The sequence below is a fragment of the Balaenoptera physalus genome (assembly GCF_965194825.1).
Source record: "Balaenoptera physalus genome assembly, chromosome: 9".
Classification (NCBI taxonomy): Eukaryota; Metazoa; Chordata; class Mammalia; order Artiodactyla; family Balaenopteridae; genus Balaenoptera; species Balaenoptera physalus.
In genome coordinates, this window is record NC_138888.1 from 38,717,131 (window position 1) to 38,742,413 (window position 25,283).

Sequence of the window (25,283 nt, forward strand, 5' to 3'; positions counted from 1 at the left end):
AATAATAATATGCCCAAGAAGGACATCATAGTCCCGCTTTTGAAATTGTCTCTTTCCCCTTTCTCCTTCCTACTCCCCTACTAGGTTAATTTCTTCTCATCTTTCACATTCTTAAATATCATTTCTACCAATGGACCTTCCGCAAGCACACAGACTAGATTAGGTCTCATTTTATTCATTGATATGCTACCTGAATATTTTGTTCACAGTAATTACTCTAACTGCAATTAACAACCTTTGGGATTATTTGTTTAGTATCCATCATCCATTAGCTTGTTGACACCATAATGTTAGGGATGAAGTCTGTCTTGCCTAGCCAAGTCTTTAGCACATAGCTGGTGCTCCTTCTATATTTTCATGTAAATAAATGATAAGTAGGGAATGTAATATTGGATAGAAGAAGACGGGTAAAAGGAATATTTAATAGGTAGGATCGCAAAAGCTTGGCAAGTGGACAAAAATGAAAAATAAAAGATGAATCCTGGATGAGTCCCAAGTTTCTAGTTTGGATAATTGGAGGTGCCATTAATAAGAGTTACGACTGAATTATGGGGGAAGATTATAACTTAAATTTGAGCCCTACTATATTAATTAATTGAATCATAGCTCATACTGAATTAAATTTTGTTTTCTTTGAAAGGGTTTGGTGTCATCCTAGTCTCATTCCAGTACATTTTCAAAACCTATTTGCATGGAAATTTCCTGTAGAAGATTAACATATACTATCTAGATTGAGTGTTCTTTGCCTCAGGTTCAGAAGATTATCTCTGTATTTTTGTCTTCACAGTTTTGGTGTTCCTCCAGTATTGAGCTGGGCTTCTTTGGCAGATAGCATAATACATTTTTAAAATTTTCCATTTCATTAAATTGAAGTTAAAAATTTGGAAAAGTTGAGGGGTAGTCTTTGCAATCAGACCTGGTTTTGGTATGAGTTGTCCTTGGTTACAAAATAAAAATAGAAATTTAAAATATCTATAATTATTTTAACATTTAAACCTGTGTAAAACCTCATGCTGCTTAAAGAAAGATTCCCAAAGGCAGTAGATAAGTTTTTGACATCAAAGACTGCCATGCAATCGTCTCATCTTTTATTCTTTTTATTTAAATAAAAAATATTGTCTGTTCCTTTCCAGTTACACACAAAGAGAAAGAAAAAGACAAAGAAAAAGGAAAACCTGAAAAGAAAGGTATGGAGTTATTCTTATTGCGGTTTTTACTCATTGGTCTGTCACCGTTTGACCGTTTCTTCTTTATGTCCGAATTTAGATGACCATGAATTAATTTTTTAAAATTATATTATGATAATTTTCCTTAGAATTGAATGTGAAAAGAACAATTTCTTGGTTGAAGGAAATAAAATACTTAAGACTCTCAAACTGTTACCAATTTACTTTCTGGAAATGTATCAGTTTTTCCCGTGGCAATTCTGAGATTGCTTTAGCCAACAATGAGGATATTATTTCAGAAAATAATTGCCAATTTGATAGGTAAGGAAGTGTACTCCATTACTTTAACTTGCATTCTGTGATTATATATTAGACTGGACTTAAAACTTTTTTAGTTTTTATTTGTTTAGAATAAGCAATGCACACTCATTGTTTAACACATAAAGGTACCTTGCAAAAAGCTTTCTCCTGCCTTGCCCACACCCTCTGATCCCATTCCTCTTCTACCCACACATACACACAGTAAACCGCTTTTATGAGCTCTGTGTGCATCTTTTCAGAAATTCATTATGCATTTAGAAGACAATATACATTATTGTCTCTCCCTATTTTTACACAAAATTTAGTCCTATGTTCTGTCTTTATAACAATATACCCTAGAGATCTTTCCATATCAGTAAATAGATATTTCCCTCATTCTTTTTAAAAAGCTGCATAGTATTTAAATAGAGATATTTTCTTCCACTGTATCTTTTAATTGCTTGTTGTTTGTAGATTGAAGGATCTGAATGCGATTTTTAGTGATACATATTTCTTGTATAACCCTTCACACTCACTGCCCATTTCTCCTGCTGATACATGTATGTGTCATTTGGGTATACATCACTGATCTGTTACGTTTACAAATATATTTCTTATATGGTTAGTTTTGTAGTTAATGTAAGGGTTTCTGTCTGTGTGAATAAACATGTGTGATTGCATGTGTGTGATATATGTATGTGTTTAAGTTCTTGAATTTTTATGGGGCTAGATATGTTAATATTTTCTTTTGGTATTTCTGCTCTTGAGTCTTCATCCAAGGATTAATTCAGTAATTACTAATATTCCTCAAGTTTAAAAAATTAGGTTCATATTTCACATTTAACTTTAATTCATCAAAAATCTATTTTAACATATGATGTAAAATAAAATTCTAACTTAATTTTTTTGCTCTTGTTTTAGAATGGATCACGTCTAGGATATTGAGGCTAAATTTCAGCTGATTTATGTATCCACAATACACATAGCCTACTGAGAAATTTTATTTTGTGAAACATTCCACTTAGCTAGAATGTTTTACAATGCTTGGGAATCAGATGAGTTGAAACATGCTTCATTCTTCCTTATTCTAAACTCACATTTGAAAATTTGAATTAAATAGTTGTTCTTTTATTAATGTTTACTTTGTGATAATATCCATGAATTTCAATACAGCCATCTTCTTTGTTCTAGAAACAGGTGTCCATTTCCTACCTGCTATTGACTTATATAGAATTATTGGCATCAGGTTCTGTGTACTCTGACTAAATGAAATAATCTGATATTTCTTGTTATTTCTTTCCATCTTTACAATGGCTAAACACTTTTCATTGAAAAATAATTGAGAATTTGTTGCCCCTAAATTATACATTTGAAGGAAATTTGTCCAAATTCAAAAGCAGAAACAAAACACTTGTGTCCTTTTATTTACTGTATACCAATTGAAGGAGTTTGCTTTTTATGAGATAAGTTATACTGTAGCCCAATGACCTTGAGTGAATTGTGCCCTCCTTCAGCGAGTATTGTCCAAGCTGTTACTCATAACCCCAAATGGTAGTGGAGATGACTATGGGCCAGGCTGAGAGATGGAAAGGCTGAAACTCTGGAGGGGAAGGAAACTGCCCTCTTGGTAACTCTGCAGCTGCCATGATCTCATGGACTTCAACTGGACATAGTGCCCTAAGCTTTCTATGAGGCTTGCACCATCTCTCCATAATTCTGGGGAAACCATTCATAGACTGTATTTTAAAAGAATAATTATTTAAATACATATTTTAAGCACATCATTTTCCTTTTATAATACAAGTAAAACTGATTGACATTAATATTTGTATTATACAGTTAGAGAAATGAAAATAATTAGGGCTCCAATTTTTTACTCTAATAATTTGGCTCTTTCCTTAACCCAGCTATTTTAATTAAAATCTCTTATCATTTAATTTTCCATAATTTCTTTAACTCTCATTATTCTCTAATAAATAGTATATAAATGTTGAAATATGTATGGTGATTTGGGAAACTACTAAACCACACAGTTTAATACATTTGAAATATGAGGATAACCTGCTCATGCTGTTGTACTTCTCAGAACTCCTTTACTTAAACCATTAAGAGACACAAGATTTTACTAGTCTATGTAAGTAAAATAGAAGTTGATAAAATAAATTTATATTGTTTTATAAACAATTATTGATTATTGTTATTAATCTATTACATAAACAACTAGAAGGTATAATGTTTCAGGTATCATGTCAAGTGCCGTTCAATTAAGAAGCTGCACTCAATCAGTAATCTTTGATGGTTACCTTATAACCCATTAGTGGTTCTCAACCGTAGGTGCTTCCCTTAGGAAGTATTTGGAAAAATTTTGGTTGTTAAAATGTCATTGGAGTGGAGGGCATTTGGTAAGTGGGGACCAGAGAAGCTAAGCATTTTTTCAGTGCACAAGACAATCCCTCATACTGAGAAATTGTTCCTCCCTAAAAGTCAATTGTGTCCTTGTTGAGACACAATGTTCTTAATCAAAGCTGTAGTCCTGATAATTATTTCTTTTAATTGTAAAAACAGTGCTTCCTCCTGATAAAATGATGTACCTTTCAACAAATTCTTATAAAATTACTGTTTGTCTTTCCTGAAAGCTATCATTCTAAAATTCTACTTAGAATGATCACTTTAAACAGGAGGGTGAGACTAGCTTTCAAAATGCTTTCTAAGTCTTAATGCCAAGTCTTTTAAATTAAGTTTTATACAGTTTTTATTAAATTAGTAATATTTTTTTCCTGAATTGGGCTCATTAATGTCATCAATCTTCAAACTAGCTTATGATTTTGGTGGCTATAATACTGAGGTAAAGAAAAAGCTTGAAATCTATTAAGAGTGTGTACTAACATAAAATTTTCTGTTTAAGCAACTCACAAGGAAAAAATTGAGAAAAAAGAAAAACCAGAAACAAAGACAGTGGCAAAAGGTAAATTATACTTTTTACTTTAAAAGATTACATTTTGAGTAACAGGTAGCTGGATGATTGTAAGCATTCAGCATTTCCTTTACATAAAATTTAATTTGGCCTTACATTTAAAATTTAATATCTAAAAGAATAATAAAACTGAATACTTAAAATAATAGAGCATCTCCAAATGTGAGAAGAAAATGAAGAGCTTTCCCATATGTGGGGGGCAGAATTTTGGCCCCCATTACCTTCATCCCTTGGTGGCATCCCCTTAGCTAGGTTACATTACATGGTAAAAGGAGTTTGCAGAAGTAGTTAAGGTGGATCTAAAATACGGAGATTATCCTGAATTATCCAGGGCTCAGTGTAATCTCGCGAACCTTTAAAAACATAGAGATGTGGCAGAAGAGAAAGATTTGAAGTGTCAGAAGGACTTGGGCCCCCACTACTGGCTTGAAAATTGAGGGAGGTACATGGAAAGTGTGAGAAGGGAATGAATTCTGCCAACATGTTGAGTAAGTGTGGAAGCCAACTCTTCCCCAGAGTATCCAGTAAGAAATGCAGCCCTGCTGACAATTCGATTTTAACACTATGGACCCTAAGCAGAAAACCTATTTGAGCCACATTATGGCAAGACTTTTGAACCATGGAAACCAGGAGATATTAAATGGTTGCTGGGTTAAGCAGCTAAATCTGTGGTAGTTACTATAACAAGAGGAAACCAGTACAACATATCTGGTTTACAGTTTGGATCAGTATTACACCTTGAATTTAATTTTAGAACACTAAAATTAAGGATTTCTTTTTCCAAGAAGGATAATGCATCAACTTGATCAATATTTTAAGCATTGAGGGCCTTAACTGTCTTGATAATACACCAAAGAAAAAATCAGTTAGAATATCAATGTAATGTTATAAACTTTGGAAGATTACATCAGCTAGTTTTTATTCTAAGTTTGTCTACAAATCGTTTGATGTTAGAAAAATACAGGTTCTGATAGTTCAGTCTTATCTACTAAATTCAAATTGCTTCCTCATATTTTATTTATACATATATATTTTATTGAAGTATAGTTGATTTATAATATTATATTAGTTTCAGATATACAGCAAAGCAATTTAGTTATAAATATATAAATATTTTTTTCTGATTCTTTTCCATTATAGGTTATTATAAGATATTGACTATAGTTCCCTGTGCTATACTGTAAATCCTTGTTTATCTAGTTTTTATATAGAGAAGTATATCTATTAAATCCATACTCCTAATTTATCCCTCCCCAACTTCCCCTTTGGTAACTATAAGTTTGTTTTCTATGATGGAGTCTGTTTTCTGTTTTATAAATAAGTTCATTGGTATTATTTTTTAGATTCCATATATAAATGATGTCATACAATATTTGTCTTTTTAATATTTTTATTTTAATTTTAATTAAAAATTTAATGTTTTTTATAGAAGTATAGTTGATTTACAATATTATATTAGTTTCAGGTATACAACATAATGATTCAAAATTTTCATAGATTATATTCCATTTAAAATTATTATAAAATATTGGCTATATTCCTGTATTGTATCCATGTACCTTATTTACTTTACACATAATGGGTTGTACCTCTTACCCCCCTGCTCCTATCTTGCCCCTTCTCCCTTCACTCTCCCAACTGGTAACCACTAGTTTGTTCTCTATATCTGTGAGTGCCCCACATTTTGTGTTTTTAATGTCATGTTTTACATCTTCATGCTTATACCTTAACCATTTATTGCAGTTATAGATGAATTTATGATTTTTTTGTTTTTTAATCTTTGTACTAGCTTATTTAAGTGGTTGATCCACAGCCTTTACTATACATTTGCCTTTACTAGTGGGATTTTTCTTTTCCTATAGATTATTATTTCTTGTAGCTTTTTCTTTTCCACTTAGAGAAGACCCTTCAACGTTTCTTTTAGGGCCTGTTTAGTCTTGATGAACTATTTTAGTTTTTGCTTTTCTGAGAAGTTCTTTATCTTCCTTCAATTGTAAATGATAATCTTGCTGGATAGAATATCCTAGGTTGTAGGTTTTTCACTTTCAGCACTTTAAATATATCAGGCCATTCTCTGCTGGCCTGCAAAGTTTCTACAGAAAAATCATCTGGTAGCCTTATAGGGATTCCCTTGTACGACTCTTTGTTTTTTTCTTGCTCTTTTAGAATTCTCTATCTTTAATATTTTCCATTTTAATTATGATATGTTTGGGTGTTCATCTTCTTTGGGACCCTCTGTGCTTCCTGTACTTGGATATCTGTTTCCTTCTTCAGGTTCAGGAAGTTTTCAGCCATAATGTCCTCAAATACATTTTCGACCCCTTTCTCTCTTCTCCTGGGACCCCTATGATGTGAACACTGGGTTGTTCAATGTTGTTTCAGAGGTCCCTTAAACTGTTCTCATTTTTTTTAATTGTTTTTCTTTTTGCTGTTCTGATTGGGTGATTTCCATTATTTTATTTTCCAGATCTCTTATGCATTCTTCTGTATCACCTAGTCAGCTGTTAATTCCGTCTAGTGTGTTTTTCATTTCAGTTATTATATTCTTCAGTTCTGATTGGTTCTTTTTTATATTTTCTAGTTCCTTGCTAAAATTATCATGGTGTTCATCTATTCTTTTCACTAATTCAGTTAGCATTCTTATTACTAATGCTTTGAACTCTTTATATGGTAATATTTATCTCTGATTCATTTGTTATTTTTCAGAGTTTTTTTCTTGTTCCTTCATTTAAAACAAATTCCTCTCTCTTCTCAGTTTTCTCAACTATCTCTATGAAATTAGGTGAAACAGTAACCTATCCCAGTCTTGAAGGGGTGTCCTTATGTGGGAGTGCCCCTATAGTCTGCATGTGCCAAGTGGCTTTGGTGGGAGGGCTGGATCTGATGTGAGCATGAGTCTCATCTTCCGCCATGGTGTGCTGGCAGCTCTCACCATGGTAGGATGTGGAGCTGTAGATGGAGGGTCTAGGGCCAGAGCCAGGTGTGAGCCTGGGCTTCTCCTCTGTTCAGAGGCTAGCACCGCCCTATTGGGGACTGGATCAGGTCCCAAGTTGCTGGAGGAGAAGCCCTGATGTTTGGGACCAGGCTGGCTCTGTTCCCTCTAAGTGTGTGCTCTCCCTGCTCTGGGCACTGGCACCTTCAGCACAGAGCGGAGCAGTGCTGCAGCAAGAGGGGCTGGAGTGTGTACTCAGCATTATTCAGGGTGCAGGCTAGGGTGGTCCCAGCACCAGTCAGAATTCTGGTCCACTCCCCATCTGCTGCCTCCATAAGTGCCAGGAATGACTGCTGTCACCCAATTAAGAGGAGCCAGCTCTATCCTTTATAGCCATGCACTCTCCTCAGCTGTGGCAGCCTTTGCCCTAGGGTAGAACTGTACCACAGCGCAAGCTTGGCTAGAGTGGGTGCTCAGCTTAGGCTGGGGCATGAGCTGGGGTAGTCGCTGGAAACCGGCTAGAATCCCAGACAGTTCAGTTTGCTTCCTCTGCTTTGTTTCAGGAGTAAGTGAGCATGTGTGTGCTCTTCCAGAGCAGAGTCTAGGTTGCTTACAGCCCTGCTGTCAGTCCCACTGGTTTTCAAACCAGCTAAGGGGACTGGTACTCCTGGTGTCGGACCCGAGGACTGCAGTGACTGATATGTGTTTCGAACTGCTCACTCCCCAGGGGGGAATCTGCAAGCCTAGTTAATCCTGCTCCTCTTCTGTGTCCCCTCCTAGAAGTACAGGTCACAACCTAATTGCTTCTCTTCCTACCTGATTTTGTGTGTATCTTTCTTAGAGGCTTGGTTGTAAAAAAGTCTTTCTGCCAGTCTCCAGTTTGTTTTCAGTGAGAATTGCTCCACATGTAGATGTATTTTTGATGTGTTCATGGGGGCAGGTGAGCTCTGTGTCCTCCTACTTGGCTATTTTATCTCCTGCTCCCTCCTCGTATTTTAAAATATAGGTTTTATGTGATCAGTGTATTTTAGAAATCTAGTATATTTTCAAGGTACTAAGCATGTAGATAAAAGTTGGAATGTGTTTTCAAAATTTAATGTGTTTATCTACACAATGTAAAATAATTAGATATTTGAGGCAGATATATTTTTTACTAAATTTTTCCGTGAGGTAACCAAACATCATTTTATTGAAGTTAAGATGGATGAATTGAAACTTAAAGCTAGTAGGGATGTTAGAGATTATCCCAATTAATTACCTAACTTAACAGATGAAGAAATTTACTTCTGGGGAGAGAAAACAATTTGTCCAGATTATAAAGCTAGTATGTAATTAAACTAAGACAAAACCCCAAGTGAGTATAAATCAAGTATTCTTTCCAAAGATAATTAAATAAAGTCCTTCAAGCATCCATTATTCCTTCAACAAATATATATTTAATACCGTATTAGTTATTTCTTGATGTGTAAAAAATTACCACAAATTTAGTGGCTGAAATCAACACACATATATTATCTCACAGTTTCTGTGGGCCAAGAATCTGGACATGGCTCAGCTCAGTCTTCTGCTTTACAATGTCTCACAAAACTGAGATCGATGTGTTAGACAGGGCTGCAGTCCCATCTGAAGTCTCAGCTGGGGAAGAACTATTTCCAAGTTCATTTAAATGACTGTTGGCAAGATGCAGTTCCTCAAGGCCTGTTGCATGAGAGTTTCAGTTCTTCCTGGCTTTTGGCAGGAGGCCATCCTCATTTCTTGCCACGTGAGTCTCACCAATACTGCTGGCTTCATCAAACCCAGCAAGAGCGAATCAGCTAGCAAGAGAGCAAATTAGCTAGCAAGACAGAAATAACAATCTTATGTAAAGTAATCATGGAAGCCACATACTGTGGGTTAGCAGCAAATTCATAAGCCAGCCCATATTCAAGGGGAGAGGATTATACAAGGGTATGAATACCAGAAGGTGGGAATCGTTAAGGGCCATCATGAGTCAGTCCGGCCTGCCGAAAATCACAAATACTTTAATAAGAATATAAGTGAGAGAGGGAGAGAGAGAGAGAGAGAGAGAGAGAGAAAGTTAAGCAATTGGTAGTTCCTTAATGAATGAGAGTTGAAATGGGTTATTTCCTAACTCCAAAAATGTATAGTATGTTAGTATGTTTATTGGGTAATGCGGTTTCCCTACTTTAAGACATTTTGATTCTGGTTCAGATGCTAACAGGTATTACTAATTCCAAAATTGGATCAAATATGCTGATGTCATTCTTTTGGTTAGACCATTTGTTTTCCATTTGATAAAAGTCATAAATTAAGTGTCTTCCTAAACTGAGCTGGGTGATTTGAACATGACAATTCTTTTTTGCTTTTTTGTTCCTAAATGAACTCCTAAGTGCAAATGTCACTTAAATTCTTTTTGAGAAAAATCAGGAAAAGTATTTGGCACAAAATTTAAGAACACCTACCCAGTTTGATAAAAATAAATATAAGTTGAGTGTTGCTTTAATTTTATGGTATTTTCCACATTATATCCACATCATTGTTGAGTTCTCACCCATTTTTGTTTTTAATGTGAGGCAACATTATCTGTTTCAACGATGAAGATCACTAAAAATGTCTAAAATAGATAGAGAAGATTTTGTGATTTTTATACTTAAAACCACTGATAAAAATGAATTTGTTTTAGATGTAGTCTTGTGTTTAAGAAAATTACCTTTTCTCACTTATAAATTATAATGGCACTAAAAGTAGATCTTAATTTCACATATCTTTAATTTCATAGTACAAAGCTAAGGTTAAATCAACTGCTACCTACAAGAAGTGGGTAGGTGCCATTTAGGGTAACCAAAATAATAATTTCATACATAAATAGTATAAGCAAAAAAACAGTTGGCAAATTTTCCAGGTTGTTTCAAGCCCATTTCTAAACACATATTTACATATGTAATCTATATGCCAGTATGTTGTACACATGATCTGGATATAGTGAAACATTTACTGTTTTCTCTTCTTGATCAAAATTGTTCATTCATAAACATTTATTCTTTGTTTTCTCTGAAAAAAGAAATGTCTTTTTCTTTTTCAAATGTCTCTGAAAAACATAATGTCTGTGCTAGACATTATGTTGCTACAAAAATGAATAATATAGTTCCTATCCTCAAGTTGCTCTCAGTCTGGTAGGGAAGACAGATATGTGAACAGCCATCTGTAATACAAGATAAATAGTAGGGAATAACGTGTACCTAAAAAAAAGTTGAGACAAATTTAATCTTGGGTGAAGAAATGATTAATTCCAATGGCAGAGTCATTTGCTGCATATGAATTGAGCACAAAGGGATTTAATATGTGTGTAAAATATGAAAAACATAGACAATATAGCTTGGTAATATTTGACATGTGGAAAATACATGAGATATTTTTAAAAAAACAAAGTAGTCTATTGGAGGAAGAAACTTTTGGAAAGATGCTATGAGAGGAGAAATGATGAAACCAGGTATCACAGGGTTTTGTGGTTTTGTTTTGTTTTCATTTTTTTAAAATTGGGTATCACAGGCTTTAGTCAACTCTCCTCAGATAGGAATACGGTCCCGCCAATCTTCAGAGCACTGGCAGCAGGCTCTGAGCCTAGGTCATGCTAGGCTCTCTGGAGGGGTTTGTTAGGTGAACATATGTGGATCGTATGACTCTGAGGTGCTATTGGCCATCTCAGAGGAACTTTCTCTCCAAGCAGAAGTGAATAAATATTTTGGTATGGGGTCCTGGAATGATGTTGATTTAAAGTCATTTGCACAAAGCTGATGGTTTCAGTCATAGAAATGTATGTGTCTGCTGTAGGAAGGAGCAGAAAGCAGTAAAGGAAACTTAGAAAAGGTTTAAAGGGAGTAGAAGAAGATCCCCAGTTGATTGTAGTCACAGAAGCCGCAAAGATGTTGGAAATTTGTGGAGTAATTGGGTGATTCTTCTACGAGAGTTTTATGGTCAGTAACTTTGGGAAACAGTGGGTAGCATAATCTCCCTCCTTGAAGATTCTTAATGCACTTTAGCTTTGAGAAATTCCATAGTAAAGAAATCAGTTTAGCTTAAGTGTTTCCCAATTTATTTTGATAGAAATATTCCCTACCCCTAACACAGCATCAAGATTTCCCTGCAAAGTTTAACAGTGCTTTGGGAGGTGTTAGTCCATTCAGTTAAATGCAGTACCACAGGTGATATTGTGGTTTCACAAGCATCAAGCATTAGCATTTTCATTCTTCTCTTTGCAGGACTTCATAATATTATCTTGTCTTAGTCTCAAATCCTAGCTTAGTGTACTAAAGTCAAGAGACTTGATTATAATATTTTCTTCAAATTCTTCAACATGAGTGACAATAACGGCTACCCATTATATGGGCAAATGACGTTAGAGGGTCCAACACTATAGTAGACTTACTATGAAGTCTAGTGATTATGTGTGATCCCATAGAATAATGTCCAATATGCAACCTCTATTATAAACACTTTCCACGAATGTGTACCATATTATTATTGCTTTTTTAAAATAATTGAAAGATTCGCAGACTGATTAGTTCACATTCCCAGTTCCCTTCCCCCCAATACATGTAATAATATCAGAATAAGAATATGAATGTATAGAATATATGTATATGTATCAATTCATATATATTCACATATATGCTAATTTATAGCACTTTCTGTTTTCTAGGATATATTTAAGGGCTTTAAAAGTCACCTGAATTATTATTTTTGAATTAAGATAAGCAGGAGCCAACATCTTAATTTTGCTCTCTTTCCATCTCTTTAAAGTCAAATCATTAGAGACTGAATGTCTGAGTTATCCCTTAATGGATTTCATTGTTTTGTTTCTATTAGTCATTACCAGTGCAAATAATTTTACATTTGCCTTCATAATAGTTACCTTTAAAAAATATTGTGTTGACAATTCAGTTTCTTGAATGACTTTTAAGATATTTCAGTTGTGGACAAAAATGATCATATCGTTTTAAAAGGTCTCTTATTGGGCTCTTTGGTATGGACATGGCTTTTCACTGAACATGTCTATATATATACTTCCCTCCAGAATCTAAATGCTTCCTTGTTGATATACTTAGTTCCTGACTACCTAAAAACTAATGTTTTCATGTACAAATTAAGAAAGAGTCCAACTTTCAAGTTAGTTACATTTTTTTAGTACTCTAACATGCCACTTCATAAACTATATAAAAATCAAATGATAGTCACAAGTATTTATGTCAGTGACACAATTTTTTTGTTTTTCTGTTCTTTCTTTTAAAAGTGTTCTTAACAACCAATGAAAGATGAAATGCTGCATTGGTTAAATATATATATATATATAATTCAACTTTTCTTTAACTCCATACAGAAGAGAAGAAACCTAAGACTAAAGAAAAGACTGAAGAAAAGATTAAAAAGGAAGTGAAAGGTGCAAAACAGGAGAAGGTGAAGCAAACAGCTGCAAAAGTAAAAGAAGCACAGAAAACATCACCTAAACCCAAAGAGAAGGACAAGAAAGACGCTGCAGTGGTGTCCAAGCATGAACAGAAAGGTAAACATTCAGAGGAGGTGGCCAGAGGTTCTAGGAGAGTATTGGGCAAGAAGCAGATGCAGTGAAATTAAAAACTGAAAAAAGACCAAGATCAGACTTTAAATGGGAGTAAAAGACTTGTATAAGTGAATATACCTGAAAGGAAATACAATAATTTGGGAATTAAAATTTATTTATAGAAATACTAAACTGTGTTCACATATCTAAAGATGCATTTTGAAGCATTTTTAAAAGAGGATTTGAGTTAGTATCTGAAGTTATTTAAAGGACACGTACACTTTGTCCTTTGTGTACTCTTTGAAGAACAGCAATCCAGGAAACTGACAATTCTCAAGGAGTTTATTAAGGGGTGTATGTTCAAATCATATAGAATAAGTATCATAAAAAGTGTCCATACATTCCTGTAGCTCTGCAAGAGCATATAATTTAGAATATACATTGAATTATTAAATCCAGTTTGTCCGATGACTAAATTTATCACCTTAGAAAGCTCTGTATCTTACATATTGTGCTGCTTTTCGATAAGAGTGATGTCAAACTTAACATACGTACTTCACAGAAATAGAGCATTTACATGGAGGTGGAATGTAAACCTGATATTCTTTAAAGAAAGGTGCTTGTAAGCATAAAAGGGTGGAGTTTTAAGAGGTCAGCTGAGGGCTGTATTGTCACACACCTCCGGCCCTTGTTGAATCTTTCCTTCCCTAAATCCACTCCTGGCTCCAAGTTGCTACACAGTCCTGAGCTTCCCCACACAGCATGTGGGATCTGCTCTGTATAGACTATTCCTATAAATGTTTTTTAGGGGTGTTGCAAAATAAAATTTGTCCTTATTCTGAGAGTTTTAATAATTTTATTTGAGGGCTAAAATTAAGGAATTGTTTCCATAAGATTTGCATTAAAGAAGTTAAAAATATTGTTACTGAGTAAGCTATTTGGACAGTGACACTGATAATTTTCCCCACTATAAGGTACAAACAAAATATGAAATTTGCGATCTATACTCTTTTTGTTTAAGATTCTACATACAGGTGAAATTATATGGTATTTGTCTTTGCAATCCACTCTTGTATATTATCTTTGAATCACTTTTTCCCCTGAATTCACAAGTAATATTTGGAAACATTTATTTATATGAGGGAAAAGGTGTATTTTTTGAAAGTGTATTTTAAAAAGGAAAAGAAGGATGGAAAGAAGAAAGGAAGAGATTTTTTTTTTTAAGTAGTCCACAAAATTTTTAATTTAAGTAATTTTCTTTTATTTCAAAGTAATACTGATATTTAAAGCATATGAGTGGAATTAAATCTTTGGAGCCCAAAAACCTTTCTTCAATTTTAAAGATGATTATATTGCCTTGAATCAATTAAAAATATTAATTATCATCTCTAACAAAGCTGTATGTTATTTATACAATAATTTGGGTAGGAAAAATATAGTAAATAAAGAGAAAATATTTTGAATGGACTATTTTATTGTGATAGAAGACAGGAAAATTAATCTTCTGATTCACTGATATGCTTATTTAAAATTATTATCAAGATCCTAAAATACTTCGCATTTTAGATTGCCTTTTAAAAAAGAAAATAATCACACAAAAAAAGAAAATAATCACATGAAACCAGACTAAACGTACCAAGCATATTTTTATTTTTTGTCCATAAATACAGTATGTAAAAATTCATTCCAGTTATATATGGGAGTACCAAAATACTTATCTAGCAACTAGGACTATGAATACACTTTTGGATGTTCATTTTTAGTATCTTAGTTATTTGGGGGCCATATTTTATTGATGAAGACACGTCACTAAAATATTTCCAAATAATATGTATTTTCTGGGTCACATATACTATATTTTATTCCTATCAGTAATCAGTATTGACGATAATGTTATATTACCTTTCTATTTTCAATCTACTGTTTTCATATCAAGAGCTATTTATCTGTTAAAAGACATTCAGATATCACTTAGAGTTAAATAAAAGCACAAATGTGATTTTATCAGCTAAACAAATGCATTTGCTAAATTAAGGCTCTCTATTGAGAAGAGCTACCATCAATTAGATAAATGTATTATTAGGTAAATAATGAAAATGTTACCTCAAATAGCTGATCAGACACATAAATATGTCATTTAAAAAAATTTAAGCTATGATTTAACAGCATTTGTTTATAAAAAACCTAATCGCATTATAGTTTTTTTTTTTTTTTTATTTAATTTTGGCTGTGTTGGGTCTTCGTTTCTGTGCGAGGGCTTTCTCTAGTTGCGGCGAGCGGGGGCCACTCTTCATCGCAGTGCACGGGACTCTCACTATCGCAGCCTCTCCTGTTGCGGAGCACAGGCTCCAGACGCGCAGGCTCAGCAATTGTGGCTCACGGGCCCAGTTGCTCCGCGGCATGTGGGATCTTCCCAGACCAGGGCTCGAACCCGTGTCCCCTGCATTGGCAGGCAGATTCTCAACCACTGCGCCACCAGGGAAGCCCCGCATTATAGTTTTAACTCAAACATGATAAAGACATAGTGCTTTCTAAATAATCTACTTGTGAGGTGACTTTGATTTTGAGACTCTTGTATTGATGATTTAGTAAAATTGTTGAGTTGGTTCTCCTTTAGGCAAGGGATTATTTATTTGCTTAGACCTAATGAATTTGTTAAGTTAGACGTAATAAGTTAGACCTAATGAATTTGACATTCTTTTCCTATAGATTCCTAATAGTTCTTCTTGAATAAATAGCTTCTATAGGTCTTTTATTCACTGGACACAGATTTTTACATGCAGCAATACACTTATTGGCAATTATTTTATTATATAGTATACATGCATATACATTCATATATGGTTATTTTTAACATTGTATATAGAAACACTATTTCTACTAAAGCATCAGGAATAAGGTTCATATATATGTACGTGCCTACTGTAAACTTAAACACACTCTTATATATTACATAATCTGGTTTTTATGGACCATTCTTAATCCGTTTAAAGTAGGGTAAGAAGGGTCAGCACGATCAAGCATGGCTCTCTGATTTTCTGGTGGTCTATGGCAAATTTGTGGGGAAGGAAAAATTCAAACCTCCCCGCTGCTATGCTCATTCTTTCTTTTCTTCCTTCTTATTTTTTTTAACAACTATTTGTGGCAAGCGGAGAAATTGTAGCTAATGTGAATCTGCTATAGAGCACCAGACCACATATGCCCCATTCTCATTAGAGGTTTTTTAAAATTTATTTTCTGTTAACATTCTACACCCTGAATGCATTTTCTCTCAGCTGCTACTCCACAGGGAATACCAATAAGGCAGCAGCTGAATGACATCCATCACTGCTCCCCGAGGATCAGGAAGGGGAGACATGGACAGCATGTGGCATTCCTAGAAAGATGTTCATTCGGGAAAGAAGTACTAAGAAGTGGTGACGAGATATGAAATTACCTTATGTGAATTATTGTCACATAACAATGAAAGAATGATAGAACAGTTCAGATTTTCTTTAGGAAAAAAATGTCCTGTTTGAATATTTGAGTTGGATTTAAAGAAGCATTTCTTTAAAATGAATTTTCCAAAATCAGGAAGACTTGGTTTTGCTTTATCCTTAGACAGGTGTAGCAGACACACTGGGGACTGCGCAACACATACCTGCCTAGAGTTCTTACACATTGTTAAGGTCAACACACAAGACAGGTGGAAATGGGCATCCTAGTTTAAAATATTTAAAAATTCTTAACTTTGGGAATTCCCTGGTGGTCCAGTGGTTAGGACTCCATGCTTCTACTGCAAGAGGCACGGGTACTATCCCTGGTGGGGGAATTAAGATCCTGCATGCCTGTGGTGCAGCCCAAAGGAAAAAAAAAGAAAAAAAGAAAATTCTTAACTTTAAATATTGTAAAAATACTCTCTATCTTCCTATTGATATGTTGGTGCCATTAGAATGCAACTTCACAGCATTATTTAAATATAAAAGAAACCTCCTACGTGGTGTAACTCAATTTTCTAGATTAAAATTATTAACCTTCTTTGAGTTCATCAGAGATTTTCTTTTTTAAATTTGAAACTTGTAGGACTACTGGTGCATTAATTAAACAAATGACTTTGGATCCAGAAAATATTGGTATAAGAAATATAAGCATTTTACTTTGGTAATAATTTGGTAATAGCGTCATTACACTCTTAGCATTCAGTTAAAGAAGAATCTCTGAAGCATGAAGATTTTAATTAATTCAATAAACTATTCCACATGTTATGTATATAAACATTCTATCACAACTTGGGGCAGAGCACAATATTTCATTTTGGGGGATAGTCCAAACCCTTCAAATTTCAAGAAGTCCCTGCATTCTAAACTTCTAAGGTACATACTTTCTCCATTGCTGTTGCTGAAGGCTATGGTACCACTAGAAACGTTGTGAGAAAAGAAATTTTGAGCAATTTTAGATCAGTGATTCTGAAAGTGTGGTCTAATCTGATTCCTCTGGGGAGTTAGTCAAAAATGCATATTCCTAGGGTCCAGACCTATCGAATTGTAAGGGTTTTTTTTGCATGACTAGGCCAAAAAAATCTGCATTTTAACAAATTCCTCATCTTTTTGATATTTAAATTGCCCTTTGAGAACTACTTCTAGAGTTGTAGGAAGGGCACATCTAAAATGATCAGTCACATTAACTACTGAAACAAAGGGGAAAGCCTGCTGATTTTAGGAAGTCCTCCTTGCCCCACCTCAAGTTTGCCATTTAAGGGAAATGCAGTTTTTCATCTTAGAGTCAAATGGCTCATTCCACAGTTTTGCTAAGGAAAAGGGTTATGCCAAGAAAAGAGAAAATACTCTCTACCTTAATCTTCTCTCCTGTATCATAGGATTCCCAGGTCCTGGGATCAGAAACCCCTGTTATTACTGCCAGTACATTGAGGAGCAAATAAATTCTTGGACTGACCTGAGAGCTAACTCCCTCCCACTCCACACCTCGCACGTGGGAAAGTGTGACCCAATTCAACAATCAAAATCCATGCAAATTTTTGAAACTTTATGCGTTTTGGCCTACTCATTTAGGTACTAATGAAAAGAATTATATTTTTACATCTTCTGCAATAAGTACATTTTTTTCAAAGGTGGAGTCTCATAATAAAATGGATTACTCTAAAAGTACTGTAAATACTCTAAAAACAATGAAGTTTACAAAAATCCTTGTGTGTGTATTTATATAGTAACAGGTTTCGTTATTTCATAGGTTTGATATACATAATTTAAAGCACTTAAGGGTATGTCATGTTGTATAAATTCAATAAACTCTCTTGATCCTAAAGCTGCCTTTGGATTTATTGAATTAATAAGATGCAGGCTTTATATAAAAAAAATAATAATAATAAGATGCAAGCTTTAAAGAAGATACGGTAAAAGCTTATAGAATGATTCAACTGAAATTTGGATTGTAATGACCTCAGCAGAATCTAAAGTTATATGAAAATTTAAAGTTCAGTGCAATGTCTTTAATTTAGAAGGAAATGAAAAAACGAACTCCCGAAATCATTTTTGACAAAGTCTGCCTCAAAAGCTCAAATCCTATGCTGTTTCTCTTTTTTTTTTTACTTTTTCCATGGACCATATACTAATCAAGATCATAAGATGATCTTCCAATAAAGATTACCCAATCAGTTACCTTAAGAATGATGTTACTTAGTGCTGTTAAGTCTGTTCTTCTGGATTTCCTCTTCTAATTGAAGAGAATCTCCACGTAGAAGACCCCTGACAGGTTGCAAAGGGGTTAGCCCTCCTGCTTGCCTTTTCAAGAAACATTCTGTGGCTTCATTTAGACAATGAGGTGAAGGGTTGGGAGTGAATATTTGGTAAAACTTTCCAAGTTGGAAACAATTTCCTCTTGTGAAACTTCTGTTTCATTGCTGGAAGTATATATACAGACAATGAGAAAAATTGCTTAAATATGATGACTAATAATACATTTGATGAAAATGGTTTTGATTTTTAAAAACAACCACTACAATATTACTCTGAGCTAGTCTGTTTCAATTTTTAAGGTTATTCTCTTTGTATGGAATAAATGGAAACTTAAGTTTATTATTTTTCCTGCATGTTCATATATGTGCAAATTATTCCTTCACAGAAAATATTGTAGTAATTAAAATAGAATTATGCTACTTTGTTTGTTTTGTTAAGCCATCTTTCCCTAGGAAAAAAGAAAGGTGTCAATGACATTTTTTTCACTGCTTTTTTTTCTTTCTACTTTTGTCAGATCAGTATGCATTCTGTCGATATATGATTGACATATTTGTCCATGGGGATTTAAAACCAGGTATTCAAACAATCCTTGTATTTGTCTGTTTTAATAGTCTGTTTCTAAGGTTGTCTGTTTTTTGTGTACTAAACTGTTATGCTCATTTTTAAAAAACATTTCATAATGCATGTGCAGATCTAGAATAAAACCAATGAAAACCAGAAGTAATAACTGGCATTAGGACCTTTAATATTACTTGCTACGACTGCATGGCCTGCTGCAAATGAACTCGGTTGAAAGCAAAAAAGTGCTAATATCTTTATATACAAAAAATGCTAATATCTTTAATAATATCTTAGAGTGAAGAGGTGAATCATCTTATTTTATTCTTGGTAAACTTAGACTAAAAGACATGTGACAATGAAAGCATTCTTCTTTTTTTGGTAGTGAACACAATTCCTATTAAAATCCATCATATTTCAAATATTTAATCTCTTTTGATTTTCTCACTTGCATATGATCTTGGGTTAACCACTCCAGAGAACTGCTATTGATGGAGATAGTCAACCTTGGAGTTAATAGTCAACACAGTGGGGAAGTATTTTACTTAAAGGAATTTATCATCTCTCCTGTCTTTAAATGGTGCCCAGAGTTTAACAGGGGATTCTTTACTAACATCTTAAATAAGAATTAATTTGATTGCTTGTACTCTTCCTTTTTCAGATTTAAAAACTGATAGTCTATGTTCATGTTTGGGGAAACATTTCTAGGAAGATGGTATTGTTAAGGGAGGAACTAATTTACATTAGAATAATTGAAGCTGATTGTTTAAAGCAAACTATATTTTGTTTTCTTAACTATTTTTATGGAAATCGTTCTAAAATGTACGGGCATGTTATATCTAAAATATATATATGACACATCTAGGTCCTGGAAAATTAGAAGATCGTGAGAACTTTGGCTCTCAGGAAAACTTAATTTTAGTAACTTATTCAAGTTAATTTTCCTCCTCCTCCTCCTCCACTTCTTTTTTTATTTTCTTATCCTTCTTTTTTAACCTTCTTATTGGGTTAGAAACTGAAATGAGGAGAAAAACACTGAAAAATAAAATTACTTATTTGGTAGAAATGATTAATGTTAACGTATGTGTATAGTATCATAATAAAATTAGATGGAAGCATTGAGGAAGGTAGTTTAATATAGTGAAAAGAGAGGGCTTTGGACACAAATACAGATATAATTCTTGACCCCATCCCTTTCTAGCATTGGACCTTCAGCAAATCATCGAACTCCATCTGATCTTCAGCGTTCGTACATTGGGATTACAGTAATGAACTTACAAAGTTGTTGATAAAGCATCTAATAGATGCACAACAAAGTGCTATTATAGCTTTATTCTCTAATTCATTTATTTCACCACAGCCCGTCTGGGCGAGCATCCCACATAAAGTTAACGTATCAACATTGACAAGTCCCTATCTCTATATACCATTAACTCAGTTTTAGGTAGCAGGTTGTTGCCCATTTTGTTCAGCTGTGATGGTTTAAGAAATTCATACTCTAAACATATTTTGCTTTTTTAAGAGACCAAATCTTGAAGATATCAATTAACTATTTACTTACACACAAGATGAATCTATGTTCTTGATGAGCATGAGTTTTTAAATTCCATCATCTGAAGAAAATAATGTGGTCTTTGTTCCACTTAAATTATTCATAGTAGCTACTAATTGATTATACAATACAATTTCTAAGAGAATCACAGGGCACAGTGCATTAACCGTGCATTATCACAGGCAGTGAGGGATGTTCACAGTTTTGGAGTCACAATGCCATTCGTTTCTTTCTGAAAATTCAACAATGGATTAAGGTCAGAAGGACCAGAAAAACCACCTCTGCATGAGTTAAGGAGAATTTTGCTGTTGTTGGGGAGGAAGGAAACTTTCCTTTACCCTCCTAGGTTCTTCTAGCTGCTATAAGCATTGAATTGACATGAGAGAGCTTAACAGGAGAAAATCAAATTATTTCATAAGCATAGGAACCCTACACGAGAGGGTCAGAGACAGAAAGGTACAATGAGGTATACATTGCTATCCTGAACTAAGAAATGAGATAGGGGCCCGAGGCTCTCAAAGGCAGGAGCGTAATTCACAGGACAATTTTAAAAGGAGCAGATATCGGTCAATTAGATGTTTGTCCTGCCATACAGATGGGGCCACTTACATAAAGTTCTGGTAATAACTTATTTTTTCTGGGAAAAATCCCCAGTTTAAGTCCTTGTAGGTAGTTAAGGGAGGGGAAGTAGTTTCTCTTGAACCTGTAGGATCTCTGTTGCCCTAGCTCAAAATAATCCATGTGCCAAAGTGGCACATCTTGGAGAGGTCTGTTTTGAACCCCCAGGGTTCCCTCCTTTGGAACTTCCCCAGGAAGGTTCACAGTTCAGAATTTGAGTTGGTAGATTGCTCTATCTCATTGAACCAGTCTTTTGGTCCTGAGAATAGGTCATCTCAGTTAAACAGTTGTGTCTCATATCATGAGGCTCCTAAAGTTAGGCCTATTGTGAAAGCAATCAGATATTTAATAAGAGACAAGTATATAGAAACAAAAGAAAAGTAATAGTGATTGGAGTAGACTATCAGCCCAGTTTCTGAATGCAAGCAGTTGAGAAAGTTTCTAGGCATCCAGCTTGAAGCACCTTCAGATGGAGTGGGGGCAGCCAGTGACAATCTGATAGTTTTTTTCAGGTTTGCAGTTTGAATATGTCTAGTGATCTTTCTGATTGGCCATAGCAACAGGCATGAAGATTGTCAGTGCATGAGCTGTTATGGTGATTTCTCTGAAGTTTATATCAAGTTGTCCAACTTTTTGCATGGCTTTGAAGAAAGGGTAGTTTTAGTTCTCAGTGATTCCGAATCAAAAGGGTGGGAGAAAAATTGGAAACCTTAGTTTGGAGAATTGTAGCCAAATATTGGTGAAAACTAGAAGAATTCAGGAGCAGTCAAGTTTACACGTAGAAAACAAAACTTTAAAAGACAATGGACAGCAGTAGAATCTAATAACCATAAAAGTGTGTCACTGAAACATAATTTTCCTCTCTAAAAATCACCCTCCTATCTATCAAATATAGACAAATTAAGACTAATCTGTTTGCCAAATAAGTCTAGTTTCAATAAACTTGGTCTGATTATTTACATAAGTACAGTAAGAATAGTGAGTGGTCATATAGACTTTTAAACTGCTTTGTTGGAACTTTTCATGAGAAATCTCTAGATTGAACTTTTAAAGGCCTCTTGAAGCCAGGATAGTCAAGCCAGGAAATTGTCATCAGCCTTCGCCTGAAACCAAATATAGATTTGGGTGAACTCCTCTCTTCTCAAGGTCCCCAAAATATCTTGAGATTCCTGCACTTGCCAGGAAGTGACCTTCCTTACTCACCCGGTGAGGCTGTTGACAACCCTGTAAGTAAAGCACCAGGCTGTTTCCCAGGAGCTTTACTGGTTCCCTAAAGCAAATCTTAGCTCCTTAGAGTGGGCTGGTCATATCTGAGTCTATGTATGTATCTCTCAAATATGACACTCCAATCAAAGCCCTGGTAATATAACCAATGTTTTCAATTTTGTCCTGTTAGAAAGAGAAAAGATTCTTATTGAAGTTATGCAAATAACTATACTGCCATTAAAAAAAAAATCCTTAAAATGCTAAGAGTTCCCAAGTTCTGGAGGGATGAGGTAGGGAGAAAAAGATAAATGTTTTAATTCTGTTTATGATTTACCAAATTGCTGTAAGTCATAGGTAGCGAAATTTAAGAATTCTTTGTATCTGTAAGACAAATGATTAAAAAACAGTAACATTTTAGACAAAAAAATCATAAAAATTATAATCATATTCGTCAGCTCATTCAGTCCTATGTAATTTATTCATGCTCTGATTGAGTCTAGTTGTTCCATTAGCTGTGTCAACCTTGCTTGATGATTGAGGGTGATAGGGATGGTGATAATTCCAAGAAGTTTACAAGGTTTTCACTAAGGCTCAAATGATTTGCCCAGTGAAGTGGACAAATCACTTGATGACCAGAGACTGTGAAAGGTATACCCCAAGTGAGAAACACATTTTCTAATAGTTTCTTTGCCACTGTGAAGGCATCAGCCTTGTACCAAGAGAAAGCTTCAACCCATCCTGAAAACATTACACAATAACAATAATACACTGATAACCCATACTAAATTGCAGTTGAATGAAGTTCAGCTGCAGATGTTTAAAGGGTTCAGTGGGAGGAGGTCTGAGGCCTCTGACAGGTCAGACATTGCTGGTAGACTGTTTTCACAATTTCATAGCAGTCTCCCAAGCCATGTGTATTTACAATTTGAGTAATATTAAATGCACTATGGTGGGTGAAGGAATACAGAAACCAAAAAATGAGGTTTGCCACAGAGCCACAAAGAACCAAGTGGCCATTCTGAGTTTCCCGTAGCCCTAAATGTTTATATAATTTACAGCTATTGTTTACCCATTTTTACTTCTCTGATTCAGGAGCAACTATTAGCATGTACAAGGACATTGGAATGGCAAAATTCTGGCAAAAAGAGGTCTTTTTTTTACATTAACATTCTGTGGATTGGCAAATTTATGAATATATTTCATAATTTCTAAAGACGTATGCTACTTTATAGTACAATCCTTAGATAAAGCAGAAGACATGTTTACTAAGAAACCCAAACATCTTTAGTTTCTCCATTATAAAAAGACAAAAGTAGATAAAACTATGTTGAGTAATTAATGCTCAATATTTTATCTTATTTGGAAATGATCTAGGTATTCAGTGAATTTCCATTATTTAACTTAATTTAGCAAAACTCTAAGGTTTCAAGTTACCAGAGAGATTTGGGAAACTATTTTAAGTAGGCATATCGTAAAACAATCATTGTTTAAAAGTTATCTAAAAATTCTTATTCATTTATATCCTATAATTCAATACATTTGTTCTTAACAATCATACTTAGATTACTCATGAAAATTTTAGGAAACATTAAAGCAATTAGCCGTCAACTTAAGTTGTTTCTGTTGATGTTGTTTGTCTGGTAAATTTAGTACAGAGATAATATGACCTTATTTGACTTTTAGTAAACCCCAGTAGAACAAACGTATAATACTGTGCTTAATGCTGATAACTCTGAAGGCATGTCTGTGTTAATTAAATGAACAAACTTAAACTAGCTTTTATTTACCAAAAATTATCATAGCTCTCGTGAACCTGAAAAACATTTGGGTTAGTTTCTACTATATCTTTGAGAGTATACTTAAATAGCGCTTGTGTGTTTTTAAGCCAGTTAAATTGAGCTCTTTTATAATTAATTTTGGTAATACCACTCAGAGGCAGAAAAATACCGTGTCTATAATATACATACATAAACATATAGATAGACAGAAAAGAGATACCTTATAGTTTTCATTAAAAGTGTTTTTTGAACCAGAATTTTGGGCAAGGGTGCTTATACAGCAATTTGTATTTTAAAAGCCCCCTTTCCATTTTTTTAAAATTCAGTATTAAGAATTGGAGATGGTCTAGATAAGAGTTCCTAGAGAGATTACTAGCCTTTTGAGTTAAATAGGGGAGGTTTTGGGGGTTTATGGAAAGGAATGGGTGGAATGTGAACTTCCTCTAGAACCGAATTTCCAGTTTTGCAAAGATTTGTAAGATCGTAGGCTGATCAACCATCCAACTACATCATCCTCAATTTGCTTCTTTATATCAGGGAGACTTCTGACTATGATTTAACTCAAAAAATTTTTATGTTCTGCTCAGGCAATTTTGTTGGCATGTCCAATTAATATTGCTTGAAGGGTAGATTGTTTTACAAAACTAGGTAGGGGAAACATTCCCCAATAAGATACAATGGCCATCCCCATAATACAATCAGGTAAAAGAGATGCAATTGTTTTGTGTAAGGCCTGTTCAAATATATCAATTCTCCTATAAAATCTTATCTTAATTCCATTAACTCTTACATTACTAATTATAGCCTCCATTAAGATTTCATGAGTAAGTTTTGGTTTTACAATACTGGGTGGGGGAAATTTTCCCAGCCAGGCATAATACTATTCCTATAAAACATTCAGGTAAAGTTG

General features: G+C 34.2%; 1 protein-coding gene across 14 annotated transcripts in view; it reads left to right on the forward strand.

Annotated features, from left to right (window-relative positions):
- Nucleotides 1-25,283, forward strand: part of TRDN (triadin) — a 376,317-nt gene that overhangs the window by 115,061 nt on the left and 235,973 nt on the right. For 12 of the 14 annotated variants that reach the window (XR_014267283.1, XR_014267284.1, XM_082474624.1 and 9 more), the window contains exons 6-9: nt 1,134-1,187; nt 4,372-4,431; nt 12,750-12,932; nt 19,176-19,235. Coding sequence is in view for 12 of the 14 variants with exons in the window: in XM_082474624.1 (XP_082330750.1) it covers nt 1,134-1,187; nt 4,372-4,431; nt 12,750-12,932; nt 19,176-19,235 (357 nt within the window). In the remaining 2 variants the exon portion in view is untranslated. The remainder of the gene's footprint in view (nt 1-1,133; nt 1,188-4,371; nt 4,432-12,749; nt 12,933-19,175; nt 19,236-25,283) is intronic. The other 2 variants (XM_082474630.1, XM_082474629.1) reach the window with 2 other exon arrangements.